Consider the following 13,264-nt stretch of genomic DNA (forward strand, 5'->3'; position numbering starts at 1 on the left):
CAACAGGGGCCCCATGGTGGCTGCGCCCCCTTCAGCGGGGACCTATGGGAGCTAGGCCCCCTTCGGCGGGGCCCTATGGGGGTTGCGCCCCTTCAGCGGGGCCCCATGGGGGCTGTGCCCCTGGTGGGGCCCCATCTGCTGCGCCCCCTGCGCAAAAATAAATAAATAAATTGAACGTGTTTTTAACACCCAACCTACGACGGACCCAACCAATGACCACCCAACCACGTACTGGCACATACATACACCAAACATTAGTGTTTTTTACAGTCGCGGCTGGTGCATAGGAACTGCGGCGCTGCAGCACCCCCAGAAAAATTAGAAAAAATCGCATTTACAACTTGTATTTAGATATGTATATTTGACATACTCATTAATAATGATTATGTCAAATATTTAATCATTCTTATTTAAATTATATTCACAAGTTGTAAATGTATACAAATGTGATTTTTTTTGGGGGTACTGCAGCGCAACAGTTCCTATGCACGAGCCGCGCCTGGTTTTATATACATATATAGATATATACATTTGTAAAAAAATTATCAGAAAACTTCCATTTTATTTATATGAAATAAAATGTTTGTTAGCAGTGTGGTCCTTAGTGCATAGCTTGAAATTTGCACTTCCACGTTTTCAAAATGGGGAATATATAATTACACTTAGGCTTAAATAGTATACACTTAGTACTTGGAACTTATAATATATTCGAACAGTTTGAACTAACTTTTGGACAATTTGCACTAAGTTTTAAAAAATTTCCAATAAACATTTTGCACTGAGATTTGGACAATTTGAAAATTAGAAAATTAACACTAAGATCTGAACAATTTCCACTAAATTTGGGGTCAAATCCACATTCAAAAGTTTGTACTAAAATTTGAATAGTTTGCAATGTAAAATATCAATCTACAGAGACAAGTTGTAAAACAAAAAACATTTAACTTGAATACATTGCAGATTGCAGTTGGATATTCCCATATGTACATTTTAAAACTTTCTTTATAATCAGAATATTTTTTTTTAAAAACCACATTATAAACCAAATTATATTTTTTTACAGTTAGATGATAGCATGCCGCCCGCTCCTTTCTAATGCAATTACCGGTCGAGTTAGTAGGTTTAGAAAAAAAAAATATTGAGATAGAAAACCAGCCCTTATAAACGTGATGAAATAAATAGCAAGGGGAAAAATCCGTAATAAAAAGAAAATTGTTCGGTGATTATTCCACATAAAGGTTCGCACACGTCACTAAAATCTCGATCACGGTACATTTGGAAAACGAAAATTGCACCCACGCAAACTGACAGACTAACGAGAACTCGATTGCTAGATATTTTGTGATCACTATTTAAGTGGCAACGATTGTGATGTTCGACAACGAATGTGTAAAATAGTTTAACAAAAAAACTTTGATTGAATATGCCCAACTATCGGTATTTTATGACCACTTACGCATCTGTCAATATATAGTCATTGTTGACATAGATGTCGCTAATAACATTTTATTTCGACAGGAAATTAATAAATAATTAAAAAAAAATACATTTACTTGTGTAATTTTTTAATATCGATTTTAATTTTATTTATATGTTAAATATAGTAAACTGAGTTTTTTTTTAAATTTCTTTATTTTTATTATAAGCTTTTTAATTTTTACTGTCATCTGTGGTTCATTATGTACACAACTGTTCTAAATTATTTCTTTGTTTGATTGTTTTATCATACATATAGAGATATAAAATAAATTCAAAATTTTCTAAATGTGGACTTTTTGTAGTTGCCTCTCGAAAGAATGCTTAATTTTAGTATTCTCTCGTAACGAACGTAAATACACTACAATAAATTCGCTTATCAGGATTGTTAAAAAAAATCTAATGATTATATTGATGTAATAAAAAGTATTAAAATTGAAAAAAGAGATGTTTTTGCCCATTTTCTCAGAATATCAAATTTTTAGAATGGAATCTGATTAAAATATGCAAATATATGTACATACATACATATACATATATGTATGCCTATTCAAGTAGAATGACGTAAAAATTTTTTTTTCTGAAAGATTGGATCCCGATTGATTGCGCTCACACGATTTAATAACTAGAATTTCAAGTCTTGAAACAAGCTTAGCAGGTTATTAATTTAACAAGATAAATAAAAATAAACATTTGATTGTTAAACATGTGACTTTTTGAAATTAAATTAATTTTGAATACTAATAGGCACAATCAATTTTAAACTAGAAAATTTGGCATCGTCAAAAAATAAATTACTAAAGTTAAATGACAAACTTAATGAATCTATTTGAAAATGAGAAACATTTGTACAAATTCAAGACTCATCAGATGTACTACGCAAAAGTAAACAACATAAACATGTTATAAATATTGCGTTGTAGAATGATCACAATCAATTTTCACCTTTGACACAATTTCAATAAGACGGTAGAGTAAATGTTTCCAGCTATTATTATTTCTTTCATACAATTTTTTATAGAACCTGTGATAATGAAACATAAAAATAGGATGTTTAAATTGAGTCCTATAATGAATACTTTTCATTAAAAAATATTTATTTGCTAACGATGAATATGTATAATATTTAATACTTGTCAGTTATAGAATTTGCTTGTCGTTTCAAACGAGAATTTCAGGAATATTTTTTCTTTCTCATACATAATTAATCACTGAAAAGAAATAAAACGAAATCAGATTGTGCGATCAGCTATCGTTGGCAAGTTTTACAAATTGAAAATGTAAATTTCAAAATGCACTCCAAAATCCATGCCGGATCTGAGGTAAAAGGTATCCATTGCCAGATTTTCGATCACTAACTGAACATATTGACGTCGACGAGTAAGTAATTATTTACTACTTCCACTATTTTATCATCTGATGAAATGCTATCAGGCATGCAATAACTATTGAACATTAGTATGGCCTTATCTACATTAATTTTTAATCTTACTTTCCTACTTTTCCTGTCCAGCTGTGTTAGTCTGTTATATACATCAGTTGGATCGCGAAATATTAAAACTATATCGTCTGCGAACCGAAGATGACTCAAGAAGCGACCGTTTTTTACTCCTACTGTGTTCCATTCCAAGTTCCTGAAAACTCCCTCATGTACCGCATTGAATAACTTGGGCGAGATGGTATTTCCCGGTCTCCGTCACGGGCCCGAATGTGAAACGCCCGAAAACGCAAATATCGGAAGGCAAAGATCAAAAATCGAAAGATAAAAAAGGGTGCATGGTTAACGGTACATACTCACTTAATTTGCGCGAGCAGGATACAACAGGAACAAGAGGAACAGGCTTTTCCTCCCATATTAATGTGCGCGCGCAGAATACGGTAGGAAAAGCCTGTTCCTCTTGTTTCTGTTGTATCCTGCTCGCGCAAATTAAGTGAGTATGTACCGTTTACCATGCACTCTTTTTTTATCTTTCGACTTAAGATCTTTCGATTTTCGATCTTTGCCTTCCGATATTTGCGTTTTCGGGCGTTTCACATTCGGTCCGTGAGGTAGACCCGGTATTTCCTTGCATTACTTATTTTCCTGTGCTAAATCTATCTGTACCTGAAAAAAGTTTAACCGAAGTTGTGGCGTATAGCCCCACATAGCCTTAAATCCTAAACGGTATACGCTCCAATCATTTCAGTGCCTTTGATGTTGGTCGGTGGATCTTTTTCAGAACCCTAAGATAAGAACAAAGACAGCAGCTCTCAATGTCAAAATTTTAATTATATATGTATATCTTATGTGTATTTATATCTGTCACAGTGAAATTATATTTCGAGTAAAAATATATTTTCACTGACGTTTCAGTGAAATCATAACCAGTTACATTTTCAGGGTTGGTTTTATTCATTTAAGATTAGATTTTTAGGGTTGGTATTATTTACGGGTTAGGATAGGTTAGGTTAAGTAAGGGTTGGCCCTATTCATTTAAGATTGGGTTGTTAGGGTTAAATTTATAGAGTTAAACGTTGTAAATTCATTGTTTGATAAATTTTCACTGCATGAATTGGTGAAAATATATTTTAACTAGTGAAATTATATTATAATAAGGATAACTATAACTACTATGACCACATAAACGCATCGTCAACTTGAAAAATATATTTATTGAAAGACCCGTTCTGTGTTATGAAGTAACTGATTAATGTACGTATTATATTAAAACAGCACACCTGGTCACCCTATATTTGCTTCACCTTTACACCCGTAGACAGCAGTGATTAATCCACCAAAAAAGTGAAGATCGACGACAAATCCTAAACGACGACCATCTTAAGAAAGTGAAATTGTAAGTGGAAGGCGATGAGCTCATCGCACCATATCGCTGAGCTGTATGCAGAGTACCGCTACGTTCAGTTGTTAACCCAGTTGTGTGCACAAAGCGCAACGTGTCGCTACACCAGTTGGAACCAGGGTCACACTCCTGGCCATGAGACGTGTTATCTATCCGCGAGAGATAAGCCGCCGAAGAAGACCAGATTAACCGGAACCCCGTGAGAATGGAGTATAAATAATGGTGTGTGGCTCAGCAAATGTGGCACTGTTTATCCGGCAAAGGAAGATGCGGTTCTTCGTATCGCTGGTGATTCTGGTGTTGGTGGTTTTCACCGTCGTAACCTTGGCCGCTGTGGTAGACCGCCCTCGTCCATCGGAGTCCAAACGAAACGACAAGGAGCTCAAATTGGTGCATGCGGTATGTCTTTTGTTTTCAAATTGGACTTGGGTATTATGTTTGATTCGTTGTGTAATGTCGAACTGAATTCATTAGACACTTTCGAATTCTTAAATGCGTATATATGAATATTGTCTACTTGTGTTTTTACCGGGCTTCGCTCGGTATTTTTAATATAAACCGCTTAAACATGGCCAATCTAATAGTAGTCGTTTTATTAAATTTACTAGCTGAACCCCGGCATGCGTTGCAATGCCATAATAACGCATGCAATTCCCGTTCCCGTACTCATTTGTCGGAAAAACGCAGGTAGCGAACACATTTGAAATTATTGCGTTGCAATTACACTCATTCCCGTTTCCGTTCCCGTTTTTTCCCGTTTTTTTTTTCACAGTAATCTTCCCGGATATGCACACAACAAATCCTGAAAGTTTCATCGTAATCGGTTCAGTGGTTTAGCAGCCTATTCGAGACACACACACAAATACATTAATTTTTATATATATATAGATTTGAATAGTTTTATTTTATTAAAATTTATTTGAATATTCAATTGTTTTATTAACTACGAACCAACAATAGTTACATATAAAGTCTCTTTCGAAATTATATATGTATATACATATATTTTTTTTAATTAAATTTATTTGAATCGAAAAAAAATAGTATTCCACCATATATCGATATCGTCGTCATAGAAACTTTGATTTTTTTTCTATGCTCCTAACAAACCTTACATACTAAGTCTCTTTCGAAATTATATATTATGTAGATGTAGATGTTGTTGATTTTTTCACTACGTGTAAAAATCGGGCAGAAAAAAATTTAAAAAAATATTGTTGTAAATTTTCAAATATTTAAATTGACTCGATATTCACTGTAGTCTTTCGTGTAGTAACAAATTTGTTTTTAAAAGATTTTTATATTCATCAGGAGTCATCTGTCTGCTTTATATTCTCAATTTTATTTATTTATTTTTAAGAATAATAGGAAGAATGAAGAGCAGTATTTATTTTAATCAAACGTTGAGTTTATTATGAATTTACTTTAGACTTTTCTTTAGATTTGTGTATAATTGAGAAGTTGTAAACCAAACAAACGCGTTTCCATGATGGTTCAATATTAAAACCGGTTTTAGTCGAAGTGAAATAATTTGACTTTGGTCCATTGAAATTATATGATATTTAAATGTTTTAAATGGAGTCGATTTTTTGATAATTTATGTTAATAATACAATTTCATACATGTATGTACATATATGTATATGTATTTAAATATTATATATTATATTATATTATTAATAAAACTTCCTGTGGGCATATAATATTATTACATTGCAATATGGAATATATTTTTAAATAAATAAATATTAAGAAATAACTATTAATTTTCAGATTTTTCGTCATGGTATAAGAACCCCAGCGGATACTTACCCCAATGATATCTATGTTAATCACACCTTCCACCCATATGGATGGGGACACATTACAAATGTCAGTGTACATAATATTTTATTTCTTTTTTATGTTTTGTAACTACTACATCTATGTATATATTTACTTTTTAAAATAAAAAAGCTAAGAATAGTGAAAATAAGCAAAGTAAACTATCACCATATGTTACTTGTTTATGTAATTTATCGTACATGTGCCAAAATGAAAATCAATAGAAATATAAATTTGATTTTTGCTATGATATAGTCACAAATGTATGTAAATATTTACTTGTATAATGTTTATTTTCAGAAAGGAAGAAACCTTCAATTTTCAACTGGCCAATATTTAAGAAAACGCTATGATGATTTTTTGGGAAGTCTCTTTTATAACGATTTGGTGTATGCTCGCAGTACAGAGTCAGAGCGTGCATTCATGAGCTGTGCACTTGCTTTGGCTGGATTGTTTCCCACTAAAGGCACAGAGCTCGATTGGAATCCTAATCTGAATTGGTCACCAATTCCAATAAAGAGTGAACCCATCAATGAAGATACAGTAATATTTTTACCATTTCATAACGACACATATACCCAATAATTAAATGTAAGTCTTTTAACAATGCATTTAAAACATTTTATGTAGCTTCTTCTTGCTAGAAAAAACTGCCCAAGATACTTTGAAGAACTGGAAAATGTATTCAAAAGCGTAGATGTCAAAAGAATATTTAGCGATAATGAAAATTTAATGAAAGAACTTACTGAAATCACAGGAATGCCTATTAATACACCCGACGATGTCCAATCTTTATACAGCACACTCAAAGCTGAGGTACATATTTGTTAATTGAATTTTCATTTTACTTTATGAGTCACTCAATTTTTTTTTGGTTATAAAAACATATTTAATGTTTTCTGTTGATTAATTTTGTACATATTAATATGTATATATGTATGTATGTATGTATATGTACATAGTACTTATAAATAAAATAAAGTATGTAATATAATACACATAGTTGACACTAAGAGGTTTATATATTTTAAAATGTATGTAATCAACAGGAGGAATTTGGTCTTACACTTCCGGACTGGACTAAAAGTTACTATCCAGACAAGATGATACCACTGACTGAAACTAGCTTTATATTAAATGTTTACAATGATGAGCTCAAACGCTTGAAAGGAGGTTTAAAATTGTTAATTAGTATAAATACTACATATTAGTTATTCACTGTCTAAAATTTCAATTGCTTTCAAATAGGACCATTGTTGAAGAAAGTTATCACAGATTGGAGTGAAAAAGCTGCAAATAAACTCTCGCCCAAAACTAGAAAATTATTTGTATTCACCGGACACGATTCCACGATTTCTAATTTCTTATTAGCTCTTGGTGCTTGGGAGAGACAAATACCCGAATATGGTATTATGATCTTATTGGAATTGTATGAAGATATCAGAACGAAAGAGTATGGTGTTGAGGTAAATTTGTTTACTTTTATTTTTTTCTTGATTTTTTTTTATCAGTTTTGATTGTTTTGATTATTATCCAGGTATATCTTAAAAAACCTTCAGAATCAGATGCCAAACTGCTTAAAATTACAGGTTGTGAAGAGCATTGTCCCTTGAGTAAGGTATATTAAAAATTATATTTAATTGATACTATTCAATGCCAATTTACAATAAATTATTATTATATCTTAAGATTGTTTTATAAACTTTTTGTTTTCAGGTTATTGAACTCACCAAACATGTTGTACCTGTAAACTGGAGTGAAGAATGCAAAAGCAAAAACCCAGATTTTGTTACCCCTCCACCGAGTGGACCATAAGCACCAATTTTATGTAAAATCTCAATACGCAATAAAATCTCCTATTTTACACTAGTTTATATTATATCACTTAGAATAGTGAGAACTAAAAATATTATATGCATATCATGAATTGATTTACAGTACACTCTCGATTATCCGAGCTAATGTTGGGAAGGAAGGGCACGGATAATTGAAAAACACGAATAATCTGAATCATCAAATTTTGACTTGGTTTCGAATATGATATCACATTTACAATACAAATTTTTGTTTCATAATTTTAATACTCATTTATTTATTAAGAAAAACGTTCATAGTTAAGCAGATAAGTGGCCGTTAGTAGTTAGTACTACTGTTGTACCGTTTTATGACTAATGTAACTACTGGTATCTTATTCACTTACAGTGTCACTCTCATTTTATTTCTCTTGAGAAATAAATGAAACGATATCTGCATCATCCATGCGTTTAAAACCTGTATCACTTAAATCATGATTGAGCCACTCCTCGATGGTTTCCTTATCCCCGTTTCAAAACATTTCAAATTTTCCAATAATCCACATATTTCAGATGTATCATTTGCTTCATTCTCTTCACCATCCACTAAATCGGTTTCTATGTCAGGAAAAAACTTTCTCCATGATCGAACAAGTGCCACTGGCTTTACTTTCAACCAAGATTGTGTTATTCCGTGTATAGCATCCAATATCGTCATTTTTTTTCAGAAATTTATCAGGTTCTCATTTTCTTTAACAAGAGTTTTCAGAATACTTTGACGATAAAGACGTTTCATTGATGATATAACACCTTGGTATATGGGAGCCGACTTTTCACTCATTAAAACCAGCGTTTTTGTCGGCAAGCACTTCCAGTACAGGCCTGTTTCATTATATGTATGTAGATTTGATCAGGTTGCAAATTTTCTCTTTGCAAATATTCTCGAAATTCGATACAGAATTCATCAGCAATTGAAAATAATTAAACATACGTATGTTACGAAAAAATCTGCTCTGAATACACGCACTTGTTACTTCTTCGCTAATCAAAAGCGACTGAAATAATTAACGCAATAGTAAAAGACATTTAAAAAGGGAAAGAAAAACATTTCTTTGTGACATCATTTGTTTCAAAAACATAGCAATCAATCGGTGAGTTTCCGATAATCCGCGCCCGGATAATTGAGAGTTTACTGTATATTGTACAAGGTTATTTAATTCTTAAACATTAGTGTGCACATGTGTATATGTACATATGTATATGAAAAATGTAGAATAAGTTACTAATCATTCAAAGATGATTTACGACGAATAAAAACAAAACCATTATTGAAGTATACATTTAATTATATTCATCAACTAAGGACATACCTTGAGAAACTAATCATGCGTACTTACATACATAGATATGTCCATATATGCTTGTACACATAGCGTATTACGGCTTTTTCTAAAGTGATAATGATGAATATATATATTGATAATAATCACGGTTTATTCACATAAATTATCTTTATAAATCTTCAAAATGTAATTAAAAGATCGTTATTATAGTTTTTAAATCTCGAGTGCCATATTTGAAAAGTAATTTGATAACTGAACTTTCATCATAAAGGTAGATAAAATTTTTGTTCATATATATTTATTTTCCTTATGGTTTGATTTTCACTTTATTCAAATGGATAAAGTAATTTCAATGTTTGAAGTTTTGTAATCATAAGAAAATTCAGTCTGATATGAACTCAGAATCAACTCTGATTCGGCTTAGTAACAATAAATTTAATGAAGATCTGTCAATCGAGAGTGGCAGCTTACTTTTATTTTTACTTTATCTATGTACGTAGTAACAATAGATGAAGTTTTGTGATCATGCGAAAATTCGAACTCGAGATTTTGACTGATTCGAATTCAGAATTGATCACTGATCACGTTTTCGTGATCTAGAAAAAATGTGTGTGTGTCTGTGTATTTTGGGGATATTTTGAACACCTATCGAACACCTATCGTTAGTCCTATCTAACTGAAATTTAGTATCGGTTACTGAAATTCTAATCATCTCCCAAACCGTTAACCGAATCAGAATGACTTTTTTTTACATGTAATAGAAATTATAAATTTTATACCCTAATATGTTTACCTCAACCGGAAGTAGTACTTTTGTTTTGTGTAAGTCTCTCTAAATTTGCTCTCAATTTGTATCAAAAACACTCTTATAACCGGTATTTATGTTTAATTATTGAATTTTGTTTTGTGACCTTCTTATATTCCTCAAATACATAGATAAAGTCATGGGTTGGTCACATCCGAATTTTTTTTATTGTATTAAATACAAATATATAAATTTATTAAAATATAAAAATCACTAGAACTAAAAATAAAAAATAAATTACAATTTAAAAAAAAAATTCAATGTCGCAACAACGAAAACATTTTTATTTTTTGAAGTTTTGTGAAAAAAAATCTATATTAGATCCTATAGACATGTATTTCCTTTTTTTATAATTTATCTATTATTTTTCTGAAACAAGCAAAAAAAAAGGGCCGCAGGAAAAAAATTGTCAAATAAATACTATAAATTTATCAGTTTTTGAATTTTGAGACCTATGTAAAACAACGTCACGAATTGAAAAAATGTATTGGAAAGCGATAGCTAGGTACAAAAATCGTTTAACGAAGCATCGCATTGATGCCGAAGTTCCATTTTTCCTTATTCTATTTTCCTTATTCTATTAGATTACTGTAACTTGAAAGTTTTAAAAAAATTTTTATTTAGATTTCTTACGTCATAACGACATTATAAGAAACCAAAGTGGGGTTGGAGGGGGACTTACGTCTACCCTATTTGCAATTGCCTGTAGGAAAAAAACTAGCTGTTTGATCTGATTCGATCCGCACAGATATCGTTGTGACAAAACGACCCAATCATCACGTTCGGAGCGTTAGAAATGAAAAGTAAATTGGCGAGGAGTGGTGCTTTTGTGTACTGGAGCGGGTCCAACATGCTCCATTGACCACTCGTGCATCTTTTTATCTAGCACTTAATTCGTTAGTGCGTCACGGTTATATAGTTGCAAGCTGCGGATATTGAATGTTGTTTCAAAACAAAACTTTTATTGGATTTATTGCATTTATCATCAAGTTCTTGGGGCGCAATTGCAATGTTCCAAAAGTTGACATAAGTAATTCATATACAACTGGATTTTATAATAAATTGCCTATATTTCCTATATAAAAAATATAGGAAATTTAGGCAAGCAAACTTTTTCTAAGGCACAATACATATAAAAGTGGTTATACAATTAGAAAGGCAAGTCATACTGGTTTGTAAATTAAAAAGTTGAATGAAGTTTGTAATTCTACATCAGGGATATCAATAATGAAGATTCAAACTTTTTATATACATATAAATGTATGTACATCAGTGGCGTATATTGGGTGTGTGCTAGGTGTGCGGCGCACACCCGTGAAAACCAAAGACCACATAAAGTAGTATTTTAATACAAAATAATGTGTTGTTGTATAAGCAGGCATTGATGTGTATGGTGTATTTACCGCGTGCGCTAAATGTATGGTGTATGGTGTGGTGTGCAGTCTGCAGCGTGTTGTGTGATGTTAGATGTAGTTTGTGCGCCGCGACGAGAGAATACCTATGCCGTGCAGCAAATTGGTGGGTTTGGTTGGAGTGTGCAGGCGGATATTCGCTTGTATAGGTTTGTTCGCGATATTAAGACGTACGGTGTGCTACGACTTCAGAGCACCGCGCACCGCATCGCACCGCACCGCACCGCACCACTCGGCAATTGACCGAATGCGATGCGGCACGTGGTCTCGTACTTTTTCGCACATTCGTATTTTTATGGTCATATTATTACCTCTAATAACTAATAATAGCTAACAGTGTTCAAGACATTTTAACTATTCCGTTTTCAAATAGAAGTTTTGAGATAAAATTAAAAATAATTAAATATGGGAAACCGTGTCCGTCTCTTCCAAATTTATCCAGTTTGCATAAAGAAAAAACAAAAGTTTACACTAGACATTTTTGCGTTTCAAATTATAAAAAATTCGAATGGATTACAGGCTGTGAAATTCGATCCAAACTTTTCTGCTGGCCATGTTTATTGTTCTCCAAAGATATTAATGTGTGGAACAAAGAAGGATTTGCTGATCTCAACCATTTGACAGCAGCACTGAAGAAACACGAAGGATCGCAGGCACACGTTCAATCATTTCTTTCCATACAAATGTTTGGCAAACAACGAATCGACGTATTAATTGACAGTCAACGTAAAGCCGAAATAAGTCGACATAATGAACAAGTAAATAAAAATAGAGATGTTTTAAAACGAATTATTAACGCAATAATCTATCTAGGAAAACAAGAACTGTCCCTGCGAGGTCACGACGAGTCATGTAATTCCGTAAACAAAGGCAATTACATTGAATATCTAAATGCTCTTCGAGAATATGATTCTGTTTTAGATACTCATTTAAATACTGCTACTACCTTTCGTGGTACTTCTCCAAGTATACAAAATGACATAATCGAAGCAATCTCTCATGTTATTAAAGTTCATATAAAAAATGAAGTAGAGTCAGCAAGTTTTGTTGCTATTATTCTCGATGAAACTTCAGATATAATGACAAAATCACAGCTCTCAACAGTTTTACGTTTTGTATGTAAAGGCAATGTACATGAACGGTTTATTAGTTTTACAGACGTTAGTGCTGATAAAACATCTAATGGTCTATTCTAATGGTGAACATAGTTGAAGAATTTAAAATTCAAGACAAATTGGTTGGACAGACTTATGATGGAGCAAGTGTAATGAGTGGACACGTAAATGGTTTGCAATCCAAAGTCCTCAATGCTTATCCTTTTGCTCTTTTTACACACTGTTATGCTCATGTATTGAATTTAGTATTGCAGCAAGGTCTTTCTGATATTAAAGAAAGTAAATCATTTTTTCAAACTTTAAATGGATTGTCTACATACTTTTCAAAATCTTCCAAAAGAGTATTCGCTTTACAGGAATTTGTGACAAAAAGACTTCCCTCTGTAGCACCCACAAGGTGGAATTTTACATCTCGTTTAAGTAGCACAGTACAACAATACAGAAGTCAATTTACATATTTTTTTTCGACATGTTATAGAAAATTGTGAATTATGGGACACAGATACTGTTATAAAAGCACGAGGGTTTTTAGGCTTTTTAGAGGATTTTCAAACAATTAAACTTCTTCAATTTTTTTCAAAACTGTTTGGAATAACTGATGTTTTGTATAACATTCTTCAATCTAAATCTTCGGACGTTTTATATTGTTGTAAAAAA

At 32.2% G+C, this 13,264-nt stretch overlaps 1 protein-coding gene across 1 annotated transcript; it reads left to right on the forward strand.

The window, feature by feature from the left end:
- The first annotated feature begins 3,816 nt into the window (after positions 1-3,816).
- On the forward strand, positions 3,817-10,510 carry LOC143912525 (venom acid phosphatase Acph-1-like). The gene is made up of 8 exons (XM_077431814.1): positions 3,817-4,715; positions 6,089-6,187; positions 6,440-6,682; positions 6,770-6,955; positions 7,189-7,312; positions 7,388-7,605; positions 7,677-7,757; positions 7,856-10,510. Exons 1-8 carry the CDS (start codon positions 4,536-4,538, stop codon positions 7,952-7,954), a joined length of 1,230 nt encoding a protein of 409 aa, XP_077287940.1. The 5' UTR covers positions 3,817-4,535; the 3' UTR covers positions 7,955-10,510.
- The last annotated feature ends 2,754 nt before the right edge of the window (positions 10,511-13,264 follow it).

The sequence above is a fragment of the Arctopsyche grandis genome, chromosome 1, assembly GCF_051622035.1.
Source record: "Arctopsyche grandis isolate Sample6627 chromosome 1, ASM5162203v2, whole genome shotgun sequence".
Lineage (NCBI taxonomy): Eukaryota > Metazoa > Arthropoda > Insecta > Trichoptera > Hydropsychidae > Arctopsyche > Arctopsyche grandis.

Coding starts and splice junctions, on each gene's coding strand:
- LOC143912525 (XM_077431814.1), top strand. CDS start 4,536: ATGGTGTGTGGCTCAGCAAATGTGGCACTGTTTATCCGGCAAAGGAAG. Junction 6,188..6,439: donor GATGGGGACACATTACAAAT/GTCAGTGTACAT, acceptor GTTTATTTTCAG/AAAGGAAGAAACCTTCAATT. Junction 7,313..7,387: donor GCTCAAACGCTTGAAAGGAG/GTTTAAAATTGT, acceptor GCTTTCAAATAG/GACCATTGTTGAAGAAAGTT.